At 40.0% G+C, this 13851-nt stretch overlaps 3 protein-coding genes and 1 non-coding gene across 7 annotated transcripts; 3 read left to right on the top strand and 1 right to left on the bottom strand.

Annotated features, from left to right (window-relative positions):
• Positions 1–262: 262 nt before the first annotated feature.
• On the bottom strand, positions 263–4023 carry cops6 (COP9 signalosome subunit 6). Its single transcript, XM_041048129.1, has 10 exons — positions 3955–4023; positions 3331–3456; positions 3065–3196; positions 2579–2667; positions 2206–2268; positions 2060–2107; positions 1830–1944; positions 1471–1563; positions 1110–1210; positions 263–731 (listed from the first exon to the last, which is right to left on the bottom strand). Exons 1-10 carry the CDS (start codon positions 3995–3997, stop codon positions 591–593), a joined length of 951 nt encoding a protein of 316 aa, XP_040904063.1. The 5' UTR covers positions 3998–4023; the 3' UTR covers positions 263–590.
• Positions 4024–4089: 66 nt separating this feature from the next.
• Positions 4090–7700, top strand: LOC121188842 (F-box/LRR-repeat protein 12-like). 4 transcript variants are annotated; one of them, XM_041048775.1, is made up of 4 exons: positions 4090–4423; positions 4557–4632; positions 5426–6497; positions 6800–7700. In XM_041048775.1, the coding sequence occupies exons 1-3, from the start codon at positions 4269–4271 to the stop codon at positions 6467–6469; spliced, it is 1275 nt and encodes a 424-aa protein (XP_040904709.1). In that variant the 5' UTR covers positions 4090–4268; the 3' UTR covers positions 6470–6497; positions 6800–7700. The 4 variants fall into 4 exon arrangements, 3 of the variants coding, with proteins under 3 accessions (XP_040904709.1, XP_040904710.1, XP_040904707.1); XR_005894751.1 differs by having other exon boundaries at positions 4091–4423; positions 5426–6521; XM_041048776.1 differs by having other exon boundaries at positions 4091–4423; positions 5651–7700.
• A 604-nt stretch (positions 7701–8304) lies between these two features.
• On the top strand, positions 8305–12325 carry aurkb (aurora kinase B). The gene is made up of 9 exons (XM_041047412.1): positions 8305–8413; positions 9273–9311; positions 9531–9612; positions 9701–9746; positions 9886–10074; positions 10594–10732; positions 10892–11040; positions 11181–11355; positions 11696–12325. The coding sequence occupies exons 1-9, from the start codon at positions 8408–8410 to the stop codon at positions 11867–11869; spliced, it is 999 nt and encodes a 332-aa protein (XP_040903346.1). The 5' UTR covers positions 8305–8407; the 3' UTR covers positions 11870–12325.
• Positions 12326–12819: 494 nt separating this feature from the next.
• On the top strand, positions 12820–12901 carry trnal-aag. The gene has a single exon. It is a non-coding gene; the product is annotated as a tRNA-Leu (tRNA).
• Positions 12902–13851: the final 950 nt, after the last annotated feature.

Raw genomic sequence — 13851 nt, 5'->3', positions numbered from 1 at the left:
TGCAGCCATAACCCCCTCTGCCCCCCTTTTCCTGCTGCTTGAGCCCGTCTTTCCAAAACCTCCAAAGGCAATCGAACAGCAGGAACACGACTTCAAAAGACAACCTAACTGCTAACACTCCCGACAATAAACCTGCAGCTAAACCAGATCTCTACAAAGCTGTCTTTCATAGGCTCATTAAAAAGTGCGTGTTTACTACAATGTCTATACTATTATAATCATTTAAGCTTAGAAAGAAAAAAAGTCAAAGTCCCATGAAAAAAATCAGCACATCATTTATTACATACAGAAACATGAAACAATAAAACAAACAGGGTAAAATAACGTTCATGTACAGTGGATTCACTTGTGTTCATACCCGAGAGAGAGCTGAGCGATTTTGTACATATCTCTTATCTTACTGACTGGTGTAATTAAGTGCTTTTAGATACACCTGTGTTTAAAACTGGTTAAGTGGTTTGAAAAGCTACTGTTGGTTTAAGAATTTGTCTTAGCTAACCAAAATAGAAATAAACAAAAAAAAACAGAAAAAAAAAAACAGAAAACAAAACTGCAGTGCTTGTTTGTCTCTGCCTTGGCTAACTGCCAGCTCAAAAGAAGAGTCCTCTCATCCTCCGGCCGATGCCCTGTCTGTCATACAGGACATTGAACTTGTTGATGAACTGGTTCATACTGTTGCAGGTCTTGGTGATGGTGCCTAAATAGGCCATGAGGCCCACGTCATTACATTGCTGCAGGGAAACCAGAAGCACGGTTACAGAAAGCATTTGTTTGGCAATACAACATGGAGATTCCCTAGAAACAGTGATCGTAATACAATCATACAATCTCAAGCTTTTATTTTCATGAATAGCTGAGTAATATTAACTAATATTAAACTTGAGGGATTGAGGAGAGTTAATTTATTTTAAGTGCAGATTCAGTGCAGGTCTGAGCTGCACATAGAGATGGACCTGGGGCTGAGTGCCACGGAGACGCACTGATGCACTATTGGTTTTGGTCTTTGTTGAAAGTAAGAAAAATGTAGAATAACGCCAGTTTTATCCTGTAACATTTCATATTTTGATGAATGCGTTGTCATCCACTTGGGCAACTCAAAGTTTGCTTACATCATAGAAGTCAGTTTTGAATTTTGTGGTGCTGAGGACCGGCAGTCTATGGCACAGGGCATTCGCCTCTCGAAGGATCTCATGGTTAAATGGCACCTCTCCTACAGTACATGAAGACAGACAGGAGAGAGAAAAAACAAGACTTGTAATGCACAGTACACTAAAACAGTGGGATTAGATGATGCTGCCAAGGTGCTCTCAAACAAGAGCTTGTAATTATGGAGGTGCGTTCGAGGGGCCTCCCTTAATGGTGTAAAAGTGAGGAAAGGAAACATCTTGTCTAAAAACAGCTGTTTTCCAGACTTATTTTCACATTCTTTGCTCTCACTGCCTCATTAAAAGGCCCTGTCAGTCCTCTTACCTGCTTCCACGGCTTTGACATACTCTAGAATGATCTTCACCCGGCTGTGGAGCATCTTTATCGCACTGTGCTGAGCTATAAGGTGTTCAGCAACTGACAGAGACAGAAAAATATCAGTTAAAAATACCTTTTCAGACAGGATTCATTTTTAATGACAGTGTCTAATAATACTCAGGTCACAGTAGAGCTATTTCCATCACATTTCTAGAATTAATTCAAAGTCTGGTAATAAAGAATTGATGCCTGCTTGGTTTACTGTTATATAAACAGTCTTTAAAAACGAGAGAGAGATGGCTAACTGACCCACTGTATTTAAACTTTAAAGCAATAGAGCAGCAGTGACAATTCTGTTGGCAAACCTGTTGAGTTTTCTCCTGTGCCAGTGGCTGTCATTCGAGCTACATGGTCAACACCGATTCTCTCTGCTTCCTCTGTGGCCAGAGTGTACGTCAGCTCGGCAAACAACATGGTAGCCTTGGCAAAAAAACAAACAAACAAAAAAAACATATTTGATAAAACTATTCTCTGAGGGAATGTCAGTCACTGCACAGGAAAAATAAATGTAGATGATATCAGTTCTAAACATTACCTCGCCACTGATGATGTCAATCACAGATTCATAAACACTAACAGGAAGCTGAAAGAGGAAAAGACATGTTGTTTAGAGAAGCTGTATCTAAATACATAACCTGTACCACTGTCTCATTCTTGAAGTGAAAATGCAGAGCAACTCACATCGGTGTGTTTGGTCATTGGGTTGAGCTTGAGGAAGAGAGGGCTCTCAATGATCTCACACACCTGGAGGAGGAGAGGAGAGACGGTAAGAAAAGCTGATCACGAATGGATTCAAATATTAACAAAATGATTAAGAAAATATGTATGTTTCTGCATTTAATAAATTAAAGCCACTGCTCTGTTATTTGCACTGTTATCTGACCAACAGAGTCACTGCTGCACCAGGGCAGCCTTGTTTGAGTTTTGAACTGGCTGAACGTGACTGCCGCTTTCCACTGACTGAGAATGCAACGATTTCTGAGGACTCAAGGATTTTCATCTTCTGCTTTCATTCAGATTTAATGTACGTATTGCACCTTTAACTTTTGCCTACCTGCTTGTGAATGTGTATATCTGACTGGTCGGGGGGACCGCCTGTGGTGTACCAACCCAAGAACTCCATGTCTTTGAAAACCTGTTTGACTGAGAGATAAGAAGAAACATTACAGAAAAACTACAGTAACTAGTTAGACTAATCAAAGGAAAAAAAACCTTCTATGACCTCAAGCAGTATTCACCAGATGGTAAAACAGCAGACCTTTCTGACTTGAAATGAGTGAGAAATGAATGCATTATCAGCTTTCCCACTGTCATTTCTATTCCTTTTATTACACAAACAGTAATGCAGAAAAGCTAATCTGCAAAAATGTATTTGAGGAATTCATGTCATTAAGTGCCTTCCTGAAACACATGCAGAAGACAAGTAACCTTTCCTCTGCAAACTTACACCAACAAGGGACCAATAACTGGTCTGTATGAGTTATAAAAGAAAGTAAACATACTGACAGAAGTGTATTCCTGCCCTAGACACAGCACTTACATTGTTCTTCCTTGGTGTAGTAATACTCCTTGTCAATATGAACTCGTTCATCTATGGTGTGAGACAACAACTCGAAGGAGTTCATCACCTCAATGTTTCTACCCTCCTGCTTCCCGATAAGGGCTCCAATCACTGAGCAGGAGAGAAAACAAAATGAACAACATCTGCTACAATTACCTGTTTTATTACACTCTGTTACAGAACAGTATGAGATGAGCTATGCATCTAACACGAGCTTCTTTCTTGCAGAGGATTCTCATTCATACCCTGCATTGGCCGTCCCTCCTGTGAGCGGATGCGTATCCAGTGGTCAGATATGTTGAGGATAACCAGAGGGTGTAAGGCCACAGAAACACTCCCGGTGACTCCTGAGGCCATAACACTGGGGCTGGCTGCTTTCACATCGAGACACAACAACAACAGGGCCTTTTACACTACAGCAACTACAACAATAGTCAATTAATAGCATTTAGATTTGATTAATTGTTTAAGTAATTTTTCACACTAAATTTACAAACAACTGCTGACGTCCAAGACCAGCAGTATTTAGAGACTGGGTTGTTGTTATAGCTAGGTAGTTAAGAGTTTTTCCTCCAATCTGCATGTGGTGATTGATTTGGCTTTTTGTTACCAATGTGAACTTAAGTCAGAGATGAGAGGAGGAGTGATCAAACATCCAAAGTGATGTATGATATGTTGACAGATTGTACAGCATATTTCCTTTACGCTAACCGGATTATATCGGCCCGGCCCGCTACTTGCCGCCTTTAACACCACAAAGTTATCTCTAACAGCCTCTCGTAACACAAAGACACAACACATGCTGTAATCTACACACAGCTTAATGTTGATACATGGGAGAAACTGTGAAATAAGTGGGAAAGACTCGCCTGCCCCATCCACTTCCATTCCTCCACCATTGCTGGTCGCCATCTTGTCCGGTAAACCGCGCAAGCGCAGTGGACTGTTCACTTAACGAACGTTAGGCGGCAACGTTGCCGCATTGGGATGTTTTACAATAAGCGCCATCACATATCTGTTGCCATACATTTAATGGGTGTTTACGGTGGGTTCGACTGCTTTTGATCGAGACACGCTATGTTGCGCATAAAGAAACATAATTTGATTTAACTGGGAAATTACAGCTAGGTCCTACAGTCAATGGGCAGCTGTTTCCCGGGGATTGCTGATTTTGGCGCAACCTATGTGCGTCGGGATATTAGTCCGTGTCGAAGGTTTAAAGAGTTTTGTTTACAAAATGGAAGAATTTAAAACCTGTAATCTAGATTACTTTCCCGAAAACATTTTAATTGATGTGTTGTCGTTTCTGAGCGTACGAGAGCTCGTCAGAGCTGGAAGGTAAGATGAATATAACTTTGCTGTCAGTGTTTGTTATTCGTCTTGTGAAACAAAACTCTAGTAGCTTTGCCTTTGTTCTGACTCAAGTCACATGATTAAGTTATTTGTTGTATTTCACTGTGTTTTTTTTTAGGGTGTGTAAGAGATGGAAACGCCTTGTTAAAGACCAGAGGCTGTGGAGACTTGTCGACCTGACTGCATGGAAAGGGGTAAGTTACTGTCAATGTGGCTTTACCAGCTTTTCATAAATTGTGGTGTTTCTTCTATTAAACGAACTTAGCCGCACCACACACCCACAATAGCAAATAAAATGACCGTACAAAACATACAATTGCTACATGAAATCAGAGATTCCAACAGCAGCACCTTTACCACTTTCTTTGAGGACAAAGAAGAATGGCTGAGAGTCTTTGAAAATCAAAAATAGAATATTTTTTGTTGACTCCTATACAGTCATGATAGTACATATAACACAGGGGACCTTACAAAAATGAAGGGTACTGAATACATGACGCCAATTCTCCAATTGGGTCATAGCATAAAAGAGTTCAAGTACTCATACATAAAATATATATCTGACTTTCTTTTACCATATTGAGCCCTCTTGGCCTCTCAGGTCATGATGGCTGTTGACAGTCTGCTAACTTTTTCCAGGGTACAGACTAAACATTGAAAGGCACCATTTAGTTTGCATTTTTTCACCTTGCACTTAAATTTTTTCTTAGCAATTATTTATTTCTCTGTTGTGTGCTTTTAATTCCTTTAAAATTCCTTTCATGTTTTAATTAAAGTGTGGTGTTTTATGCAGTGTTTCCTTTTTAATGCATAATGTTGAGCAAAGTACCTTTGCGTTTGTATTGTCAAAAAGCCTTTATTGTCATAAACGCTATTACATATGAGTTGTGTGTATCTGTACAGTTATTGACAGAAACTCTTTTTTGCCTCCCATCCCCCAATCTCAACACACACGCACATATCCATGGACTGGCCACTGTGTGTAAGGTGACATCCCGCATACTTTGGGTCCTGCTGCGTCAGTACCTGGGTTGTGGACTAAGGTGCCTACGGTTGCGTGGTTTGCTGCTCTCTGCCCGAGGCGGCACTTTTCTCTCTGAGTCTTGGCTCAAAGCTTTGGCCACAAAGTGCCCTCGCCTGAGTAAGCTCTATCTTCTGCATGCAGACCTGAGAGGCCTGTCCAGTTGCCAGCTTTTACCTCCATCTCTGCAGGTGCTGGAGCTGCGTGGTTGTGAGCTGCCTCGAGGCTTTTTCAACCAGACACTCCCTTCTTCACCTGCCCAAGAAAGAGCAGAGGCCACATCCAGTGTTGCTGCTCGGCAGCAAAGGCAGGATCAGAAAGCAAAACAGCTTGGCTCTCCAGCAGGAATTGCTATTGAGACATTAGTTCTTAACAATGTGCCCTCTTTCACGGACCAGCACCTACAAAGTCTGACATCATGGGAGAAGCTCAGTCGATTGGAGCTGCGGGACACCTTTCGCGTGACAGCTAATGGGCTCAGGAGCTGTGCTGCCAAGGACGGCATCTGTGGTGTGGAAGGACTTTCCAGGCTCAAGTTTCTGGAAATAGGCATCACTGGGCGGCAGGGCTACCAGTTACAGATGGCCTCCCTAGGGCTAGGGGCTGGATGGCTCGGACTGGAGGAACTGAGCCTTGGTGGTAAAGAGGTGGGGCCAGGCCTGCTCTGTGCCAGCCGTCTGAAGGACCTGAAGCGTCTGTGCCTGTGGGCTTGTACGCTCAGTGAGATGCAGATAGTCCGGAGCTGCCGAATGCTCCGTGGACTCCGTCGACTGGAGTTTTTGGACGTGATCTTCCAGCCTCGGCAGTGTCCACCAGTGGTAGAAGGGGATGGTGGTGGTGAGGAACAGCAGGACAGTGAGGAAGCTGCACGTGGAGATAGCAGCAATGATGAGAACAAGACACTGGATGCGAACGATCCAATTCCAAGTCTGCGTCGCTCACTGGCTGGCCTGCTGCCATCCTGCACACTAGTTTTCACCAATTGCTCCATTCAGATAAATGCAGACTAAGTGATGTCTTTTCTACTGCTGAATACAAGTAATAGAATTCTCTTTCACACAGGCACGTCATTTTTATAGTATTATTGACATATTGATTGACTTAAGTTTTTATTGTTGTAATCTGCATATAAGTATGTCCATCCCACACTGGCTTACAAGATATAACAATTTCATATGAGTCAGCACCAGAGTGCTGCATATATGTTTTCAAACAGTCAGATTGTCAGACATTCGTGTTGACAAAATTTTTAAAAATCACTGATAAAACAACTGTAATACTAATACTGGAGAAATCAAAGGGAACTCTAATTAAATAGTTCGTCTTGTCTTCTTTTCCAGGTTTTTGAGACTGTTTCTTTCCTGAATATTTAGCCAGAGGAGGAATACCAGATCTCTCCTGAGCAACTTAAGATCCATGGCTTCTAGATAAGTGAGATATAACAAATTATTCACAGCTTTTGTAAAAATATATATGAAAAGTACCAAATTAAGGTGCTTCATTACGTTGCTGAAAAATCATGTTGCCATAAAGCAGACTTGTTTTTGGATTTGCAACATTGCCTCAGAGACCCAGACATATTAAAGTTTTAGCCATCACATTATGAACAATTTGGGAAAATTTCCGATCTTGACAAATTCTGTATTGTCTCGTGGTTTGTATTGTCAGCATTGTTACCCAGTATCTTCAAGGTAAATCAGTGGACAGTCTCATATTGTAAAGGAAAATATGGAACTGTTGCTGCTAGACTGCAAAGGCACAAGCAGGTGTCAGCTACAAAAGCAGAGAACTGAAACATACTGCTGGCAATGATCCACCTGTTTCCTGTTCTTTAACTCCTTTTCAACAATCTATACATTCAGAAAAATTATCGGTTACAAGCAGGTGTTTGGTTTTAGTGTAACAGAAGAACTGCATACTATATTTAAATTTATCTTTATGTAGACCTAATTACCTGTCGTTTTTCCAATTTTTCTCTACATGCTCTTTAGAAATTATGAAATGAGAAATGATAATTGTAAATGATTGATTAATTGTAAATCGATTGTGTAAAAGAAGGTAAAACATGGTTTTGACGTTTGTCATTTTAAGAACAAAGAAGTTTGAAATTTTAAATGAGAAGCTGTTTTGAATAAATTCATTTTGAACAAATAAGAACCAATGTATTGTTTATCTTTGTATTTTGTCATTTAACTGCCCTGTTCTCTAAAAACATTATTAAAGGTCTTTTTTTTGACTGACTGACTTCTCATGAAATCCTGTGGTTGGTCAACAAGTTTATACATATTAACTTGACTCATTAAAAAAGAAAGGAAAAACATCAACTTAAGAGCATGCATTCTGAATGGGGAGCATGATATATTTGACAGTGTTAAGATGTTATGAAGCCATTAAGGGATGTTGTTAGCGCTGAAACGATTTGTTGATTAATCAGATTGTTGATTGGCAAAAAATGAATAATTTCGAGCATTTTTCAAGGATAAACAATTGTTGTGATAATATTTGTCAGGAAGAGGAGACAGCAGAACATGCCGTCAGTTGGACACAGAGGCAAATATTTGTGACTTTATAGTTGACGACATCAAGGGCATAAACATGTTTATTCCGTTTCAGAAGGGAAACGTAAATGGCAATAGAATTTAGTTGAAATGGCCACCTTTACAAAGAAAACCACAGACCCCAACTGCGAAGACTGTGTACACTTTTTCACTACCTTTAAACAATCAACAGGAAGGGTAGGCGGGCCGACGTCTGAGTAGTCGGTATTCACCAATCACACGCGTTCTCTTGCCACAATTCTGGCCAATGGGAGCTTTCGGTGCGAGGCATAACGACCAATCGCGTTCGTGAAGGGTGGCTTTTTGAAAACGTTGGCGGCCGAGGAAGTTCAAAAATATAAAGACTGGGCTTTACACGGTGGAAAGATAACACTTCGTTTCTTCATTATAATGCAGGTAATTTGGTATTTTATTTCTTGATATCGACATTAGACTGGGCAGCAGCTGAGAACACCGAACAACTTCTTTGATGTCGCAAGATGCCGCAAACTTTAGCCAGGTCGCTAACGTTAGGTTTGCTAGCTAACATACTGAGGCTAACTTACATGTAGCATAACGTGTCGTTAGCTTGAGTTGAAGTGAAAACAAACAGTATATAATGAATCCACACGATAAGACAAACTTGTGGGGTTTACTTAAAGCAGATCAACCCGTGGTGTTGAATTTAAGTCTATGTTTTAGTCGCTGCATTCTCCCCAATCGAGGCAATAGTTTTCACAGTGTAACCTCAACTGTGGCCTAACGTTACTGAACCCATTTCATTGTTCAACTACAGATTTAAGCATGTTTACTTTATCTACAGGAACCATTTAAATAAAAACCCAATTATGATAATGCTGTGGTGGTAAATTATGTTTCATATTACACATAAATTGGGTTGTAATACCTTATGACAATGCAATAGAACCTTTAACATTACAAACATACATTTTCAAATTCACATACCACCCAATCTGCTCTGATCTGAAAATGTATGTTGAAATACCTAACGAAAGGACTACCTGTGCAGTCTAATGCAGTCCAGTACAGAAAGAGAGAAAAAAATATGATGAAAGTGGGAACCTGAAAAACCCTGACAATGCTTGCCACCTTGGGTGTTATCAGGAGAATCATACTTCCTATACATACCTTGGGCATTGTCTAAAATACAGTATACAGCACTTGAAGCTAAAAATAAGTCTGACTCAGTACAAAGATACAATAGCTCAAACGTACTGAAAGTTTACGTGAGCTGTGTGTATTCATTTATTTACAGAACAAGGAAAATTATGAGCCCAGAGGTTTCCAAAGACCGGTAAGTAGTAATAGTTGGTGTGAATAAATGTCTAGATTTCTCCACTGTGTTTAACCAACGTTTCATCAGTGATCACCATTTTTATTGACACCTAGAAAAAGGCACATATAGTGCATTCCTTGCTGTTTTCCGTCTGTATCATGACATTGGCCAATTGGAGTTTGTTGTCAATAAAGTGCTTACTAGCTGCATATTTGTGTTTTTGTTTCTGAATATCAGTTTGCAACCCCTAGCATGGTGGCAGGCCCACAGCGTGTTCAGGTGAAGCCACGAGCAGAGACAGACAAAAATGCTGTCACAGGTAACTTGTGCCTTCTTACATACAGATAGCACTCAGACCTCAGGAAAGCTGCCTGTTTTGATTGTATTTTTTATTGTCATTTTTTTAGGCCCAGGGAGAGAGTGTATTGGCTCATCCTCCAGTTCCTCTTCAAAGTAAGTGCAATCACTAGTACCTCGCCAGTTGTGTAGTGACATCCAGCTCTGTTTTTATGAATACTTTCAAACATTCATGTGATGGTCTGCATCATTTGAATGGTTAACACAAGAATATCGGTCTTTACACTTTGCACAGGAAAATCTCCATCGATGACTTCGACATTGGTCGACCACTAGGGAAGGGCAAATTTGGTAATGTCTATCTGGCAAGAGTAAAGAAGCTGCAGGCCATTGTGGCGCTGAAGGTGTTATTCAAGTCACAGATGGAGAAGGAGGGTGTGGAGCATCAACTCAGGAGGGAGATTGAGATTCAGGCACATCTCAAGTTAGTATCCTGAATTTTTTTTTTTGTCATCTTTTGTGTGATGGTGTTGAGCTTTGTTTGGTACACAGATGCTGTACATTCTTGTAACCTGAGATGCCAGGTTAAATTCATGTAAAACTTTGGAAGATCATTTGTGTTCTTCTTTCATTCATCTTTCATTCAAATAGGTATTAGCATTTTAAGAAACATTTACTGCAGTTTATTACAGTAAAACGGAAACAATCCTGCAAAATACTGCTTGAGCAGAATAACTAATGATTTTGTTCTGAAATACAGCTGGTGTCTTACTGACATTGAAATACTGCAATGAAAATGCTGACTCAAGATTAACAAAAAATGGTCACGTTTTCATTGGAGTAACTGCTGCTGTTTATAGGTTGGGTAGATAACAGATGAATACATTCATTCAGCTCTTCTTCACACAGCTTGCTCAAATAGGAACTTTGGACACACTGACAGTTTTGGAAATACTGTCAACGACAGGTTACCTTTAAATATAGTCCTGAATTTTCTCCTCAGGCACCCCAACATCCTGCGCTTCTACAATTATTTCCATGACCGCAAGAGGGTGTTCTTAGTGCTTGAGTACGCCCCACGTGGTGAAATGTACAAGGAGCTACAAAGATGTGGAAGATTTGATGATGCGCGTACTGCCACAGTAAGACTTGAATTAAGTTTGTTCATTGTTGGAGAGTAATTTGCAAATCCTTACTGTGTTCCAGGTAGTTAAAGATTATCAAGTCCAGTAGTTAATTTCTTGTATTGTGTGTTGAAGTTTTGTAGTTATAATTCCCTGCTAACCTCTTTCAATTTGCAGTACATGGAGGAGATATCTGATGCTCTATTGTATTGCCATGAGAAGAAAGTGATTCACCGTGACATCAAGCCAGAGAATCTGCTTCTCGGCTATCGTGGAGAGCTTAAAATTGCTGATTTTGGCTGGTCTGTTCATGCACCTTCTCTAAGGTGAGGGACCACAGTGCAATGCACCACTATTCTCAGTAGAAATAGCTCTTTGCTGCTGATTATTGATTCCCTACGGGGATCAATAAAGTTTTTGTGATTCTGTGCTTTCCCTGCTCACATCTTGTTTTAAACCTTTTTAGACGTCGCACCATGTGTGGGACACTGGACTACCTCCCTCCAGAGATGATTGAGGGGCACACCCACAGTGAGAAGGTGGACCTGTGGTGCATTGGGGTCCTTTGCTATGAATGCCTAGTTGGCAACCCACCTTTTGAAACTGCCAGCCACTCTGAAACCTACAAAAGAATTATGAAGGTTGGTGTTTTTCTTTGGGTGGACTCAGTTAGATAAACCTGAACAATTTGGCAGAAGCTGCTTCTATTCTGTGGTATGTGAGAGAAACCTTTTGGGTTTTTTGTTTTGTTTTTTATTACAATTCAACAGATGTTAACCATTACACAACATTATTGCCAAAGCATAAAAGAATCGATACAAAGTTGTTGTTTTTTTTAAAGCAAGGTGTCTATTGTGTCCTTCATCTGTGTAAACAATTTGCATGAAAGAAAGTCCGTTGAAATTTAATTAATATCATTGTTTTTACTGCAACAGTCAGTGCGTTTGATTAAATGTATAACTGCCTTTTTGCCATTCGTAGGTGGATCTGAAGTTCCCCAAAGTCGTGTCAGACGGGGCACGGGACCTGATCTCCAAGCTGCTTCGCCACAATCCCATCGATCGTCTCTCACTACAGAGTGTCATTGACCACCCATGGGTGCGCTCCAACTCTCACCGGCTCCTGCCCCCATCCTACCCCACCAAGAAATCCTGAGTCCAAATGGCCAGCCTGCTTACCTCCTTCTTAGGGGTGTTTTATATCCTCCACAAGAGACTCTGGGCCAGCATGTTTTGGTTTCACTGCCATGGGCTTTAAACTGCCATTATTCTGGCATATTTTATTATGGATATACATGCATACCCACTTTTTTTATGTTGTACAGTGTGGTGTCATTGTCTATGTGTAGTACTTTGCCTAGAGGTGTTTGTGTTTTTATTGTCATTTCTTTTCTGAAACTTTTTAAAATGGACAAAGCTCTGTTTTGGATTTCTGTATCTGATGGTGTTCACATCAAAGTACTGCTATTAGACTGCCTCAAGTTGAATACAGTATGTTCTCAAATAGTTTAAGATGATGGTATTTGAGGGATGGCGTGGAAAGCATGTTTTTCTTTTCCCTCAAGCTGTACTTCACATTTCTAATAAATATTACAAAAAGGATTTGTGGACATCTAAGGGATAATTTATTATGTAAAGGTTGTGCTTGTATTGCAGACAAACAGTATTATAACCAGCAAAAAATGCTGTTGTCTGGTACAAGGATCCTGCAATTGATCCTAACGTTATTAAGGATATATTCAATGTTTTCTGAACCTGTTTAGAAAGGTATTGACTCATATTTATGTTCTTTTATGGAGGCTACAGTTCAGTTTGTGGTGCTGCTAAATTATACTGACATGTTTTATTTTTAGTATGTTATCCAAACTTTTAATTAGTGAGGGTGGACTAGATTTCAAGTTTCTGACTATTATTACCATGTGTGACGGTAGAATTTCAGATAGATGTATATAAGAAATTGTGAACTTGGTGTATGACTTGGTTGATAATGTGTATGGGTGATCTGCATCTGCACTAAAGTATTACTGGTAATAGGCCACAATGGGTTGAATTCATCATTTGAATGTTTCACCTTCACAAACCTATTTCTCTTGTTTCTTTCTACAGGGTAGCGTGGCCGAGCGGTCTAAGGCGCTGGATTAAGGCTCCAGTCTCTTCGGGGGCGTGGGTTCGAATCCCACCGCTGCCAAATACTTTTGTCTTTATATTTTATTTTGAATTTGACCGACTCAAAGATCTGCTGTGTGTCTTCACTGAAGGTTTGTGTTATCGGTGAAAATCTGGCGGATTACACAGTGAGTAACCTAACATACCTTAACTGACGGCACACGACAGAAATGTGGTACGTTATGTCGACCGTTACCGTGTACCACAATAGTACTGACAGTAACTCACATTAAATCGGTCTGGAACACCATGAGTATTTTATCAAACTAGTTCCTCAGCCTTAGATCAATCGAAAACACGAATTGCACACAATAACTTGCCATCTTTTTTTTAGCAAAACTTTGTTCCTTGTTGCATTACAGCGCTAGAGGTCGCTAAATGATCTCAACGTTACACTGAGTTTTAGTCAACACCTCTAATTCAGTTACAGATAAACATAACATTAACCATTATTTCTTTTAGTTATAAGAAGAGTCAAGGGAATTGCTTTGTTTTACTTTCTATACACTGACATTATTATTGTTTGCGCCAGTTATATTTTAAATATTGTTAAACAGTTGTGATGTGTTAAGTGTCAAACTGTTTAAAGCAGGAGATCCTCACATCTGGAGCTATGAAATGTTTGAGTCTTTGCGTGAAAAATTACTTACTTAACAAGTTAGTTGCCCGTTAATTTTTTTGTCAGTGAATTATTTCAGTTGTATTTACTGTTAGCATCATAAACTCCACGTGTTCTGTGTGCAAAATTCTTAATTTGTAAAGTCACTAAGGCTGTCGGATGAAGGTAGTAGAGTAATGAAGTGCTGTGTTTCCCTCAGAAATGTAATGGAGTAGAAGTCCTGCGTTGGAAATCCTTAGTAAAAGTACTTAAAGTATCAAAAGTACTCAAAGGAAACACCCGTCACCTTATACTAACATTGCTGATGTGTTAACGTGTGTGTGGCATTTTACTGTAGAAGCTGGTCAAGGTGG

This window comes from Toxotes jaculatrix, chromosome 10, assembly GCF_017976425.1.
Source record: "Toxotes jaculatrix isolate fToxJac2 chromosome 10, fToxJac2.pri, whole genome shotgun sequence".
Taxonomy (NCBI): Eukaryota; Metazoa; Chordata; class Actinopteri; family Toxotidae; genus Toxotes; species Toxotes jaculatrix.
The sequence above is the reverse complement of the archived record's forward strand: the minus strand, read 5'-3'. Positions and strand labels throughout refer to the sequence as shown.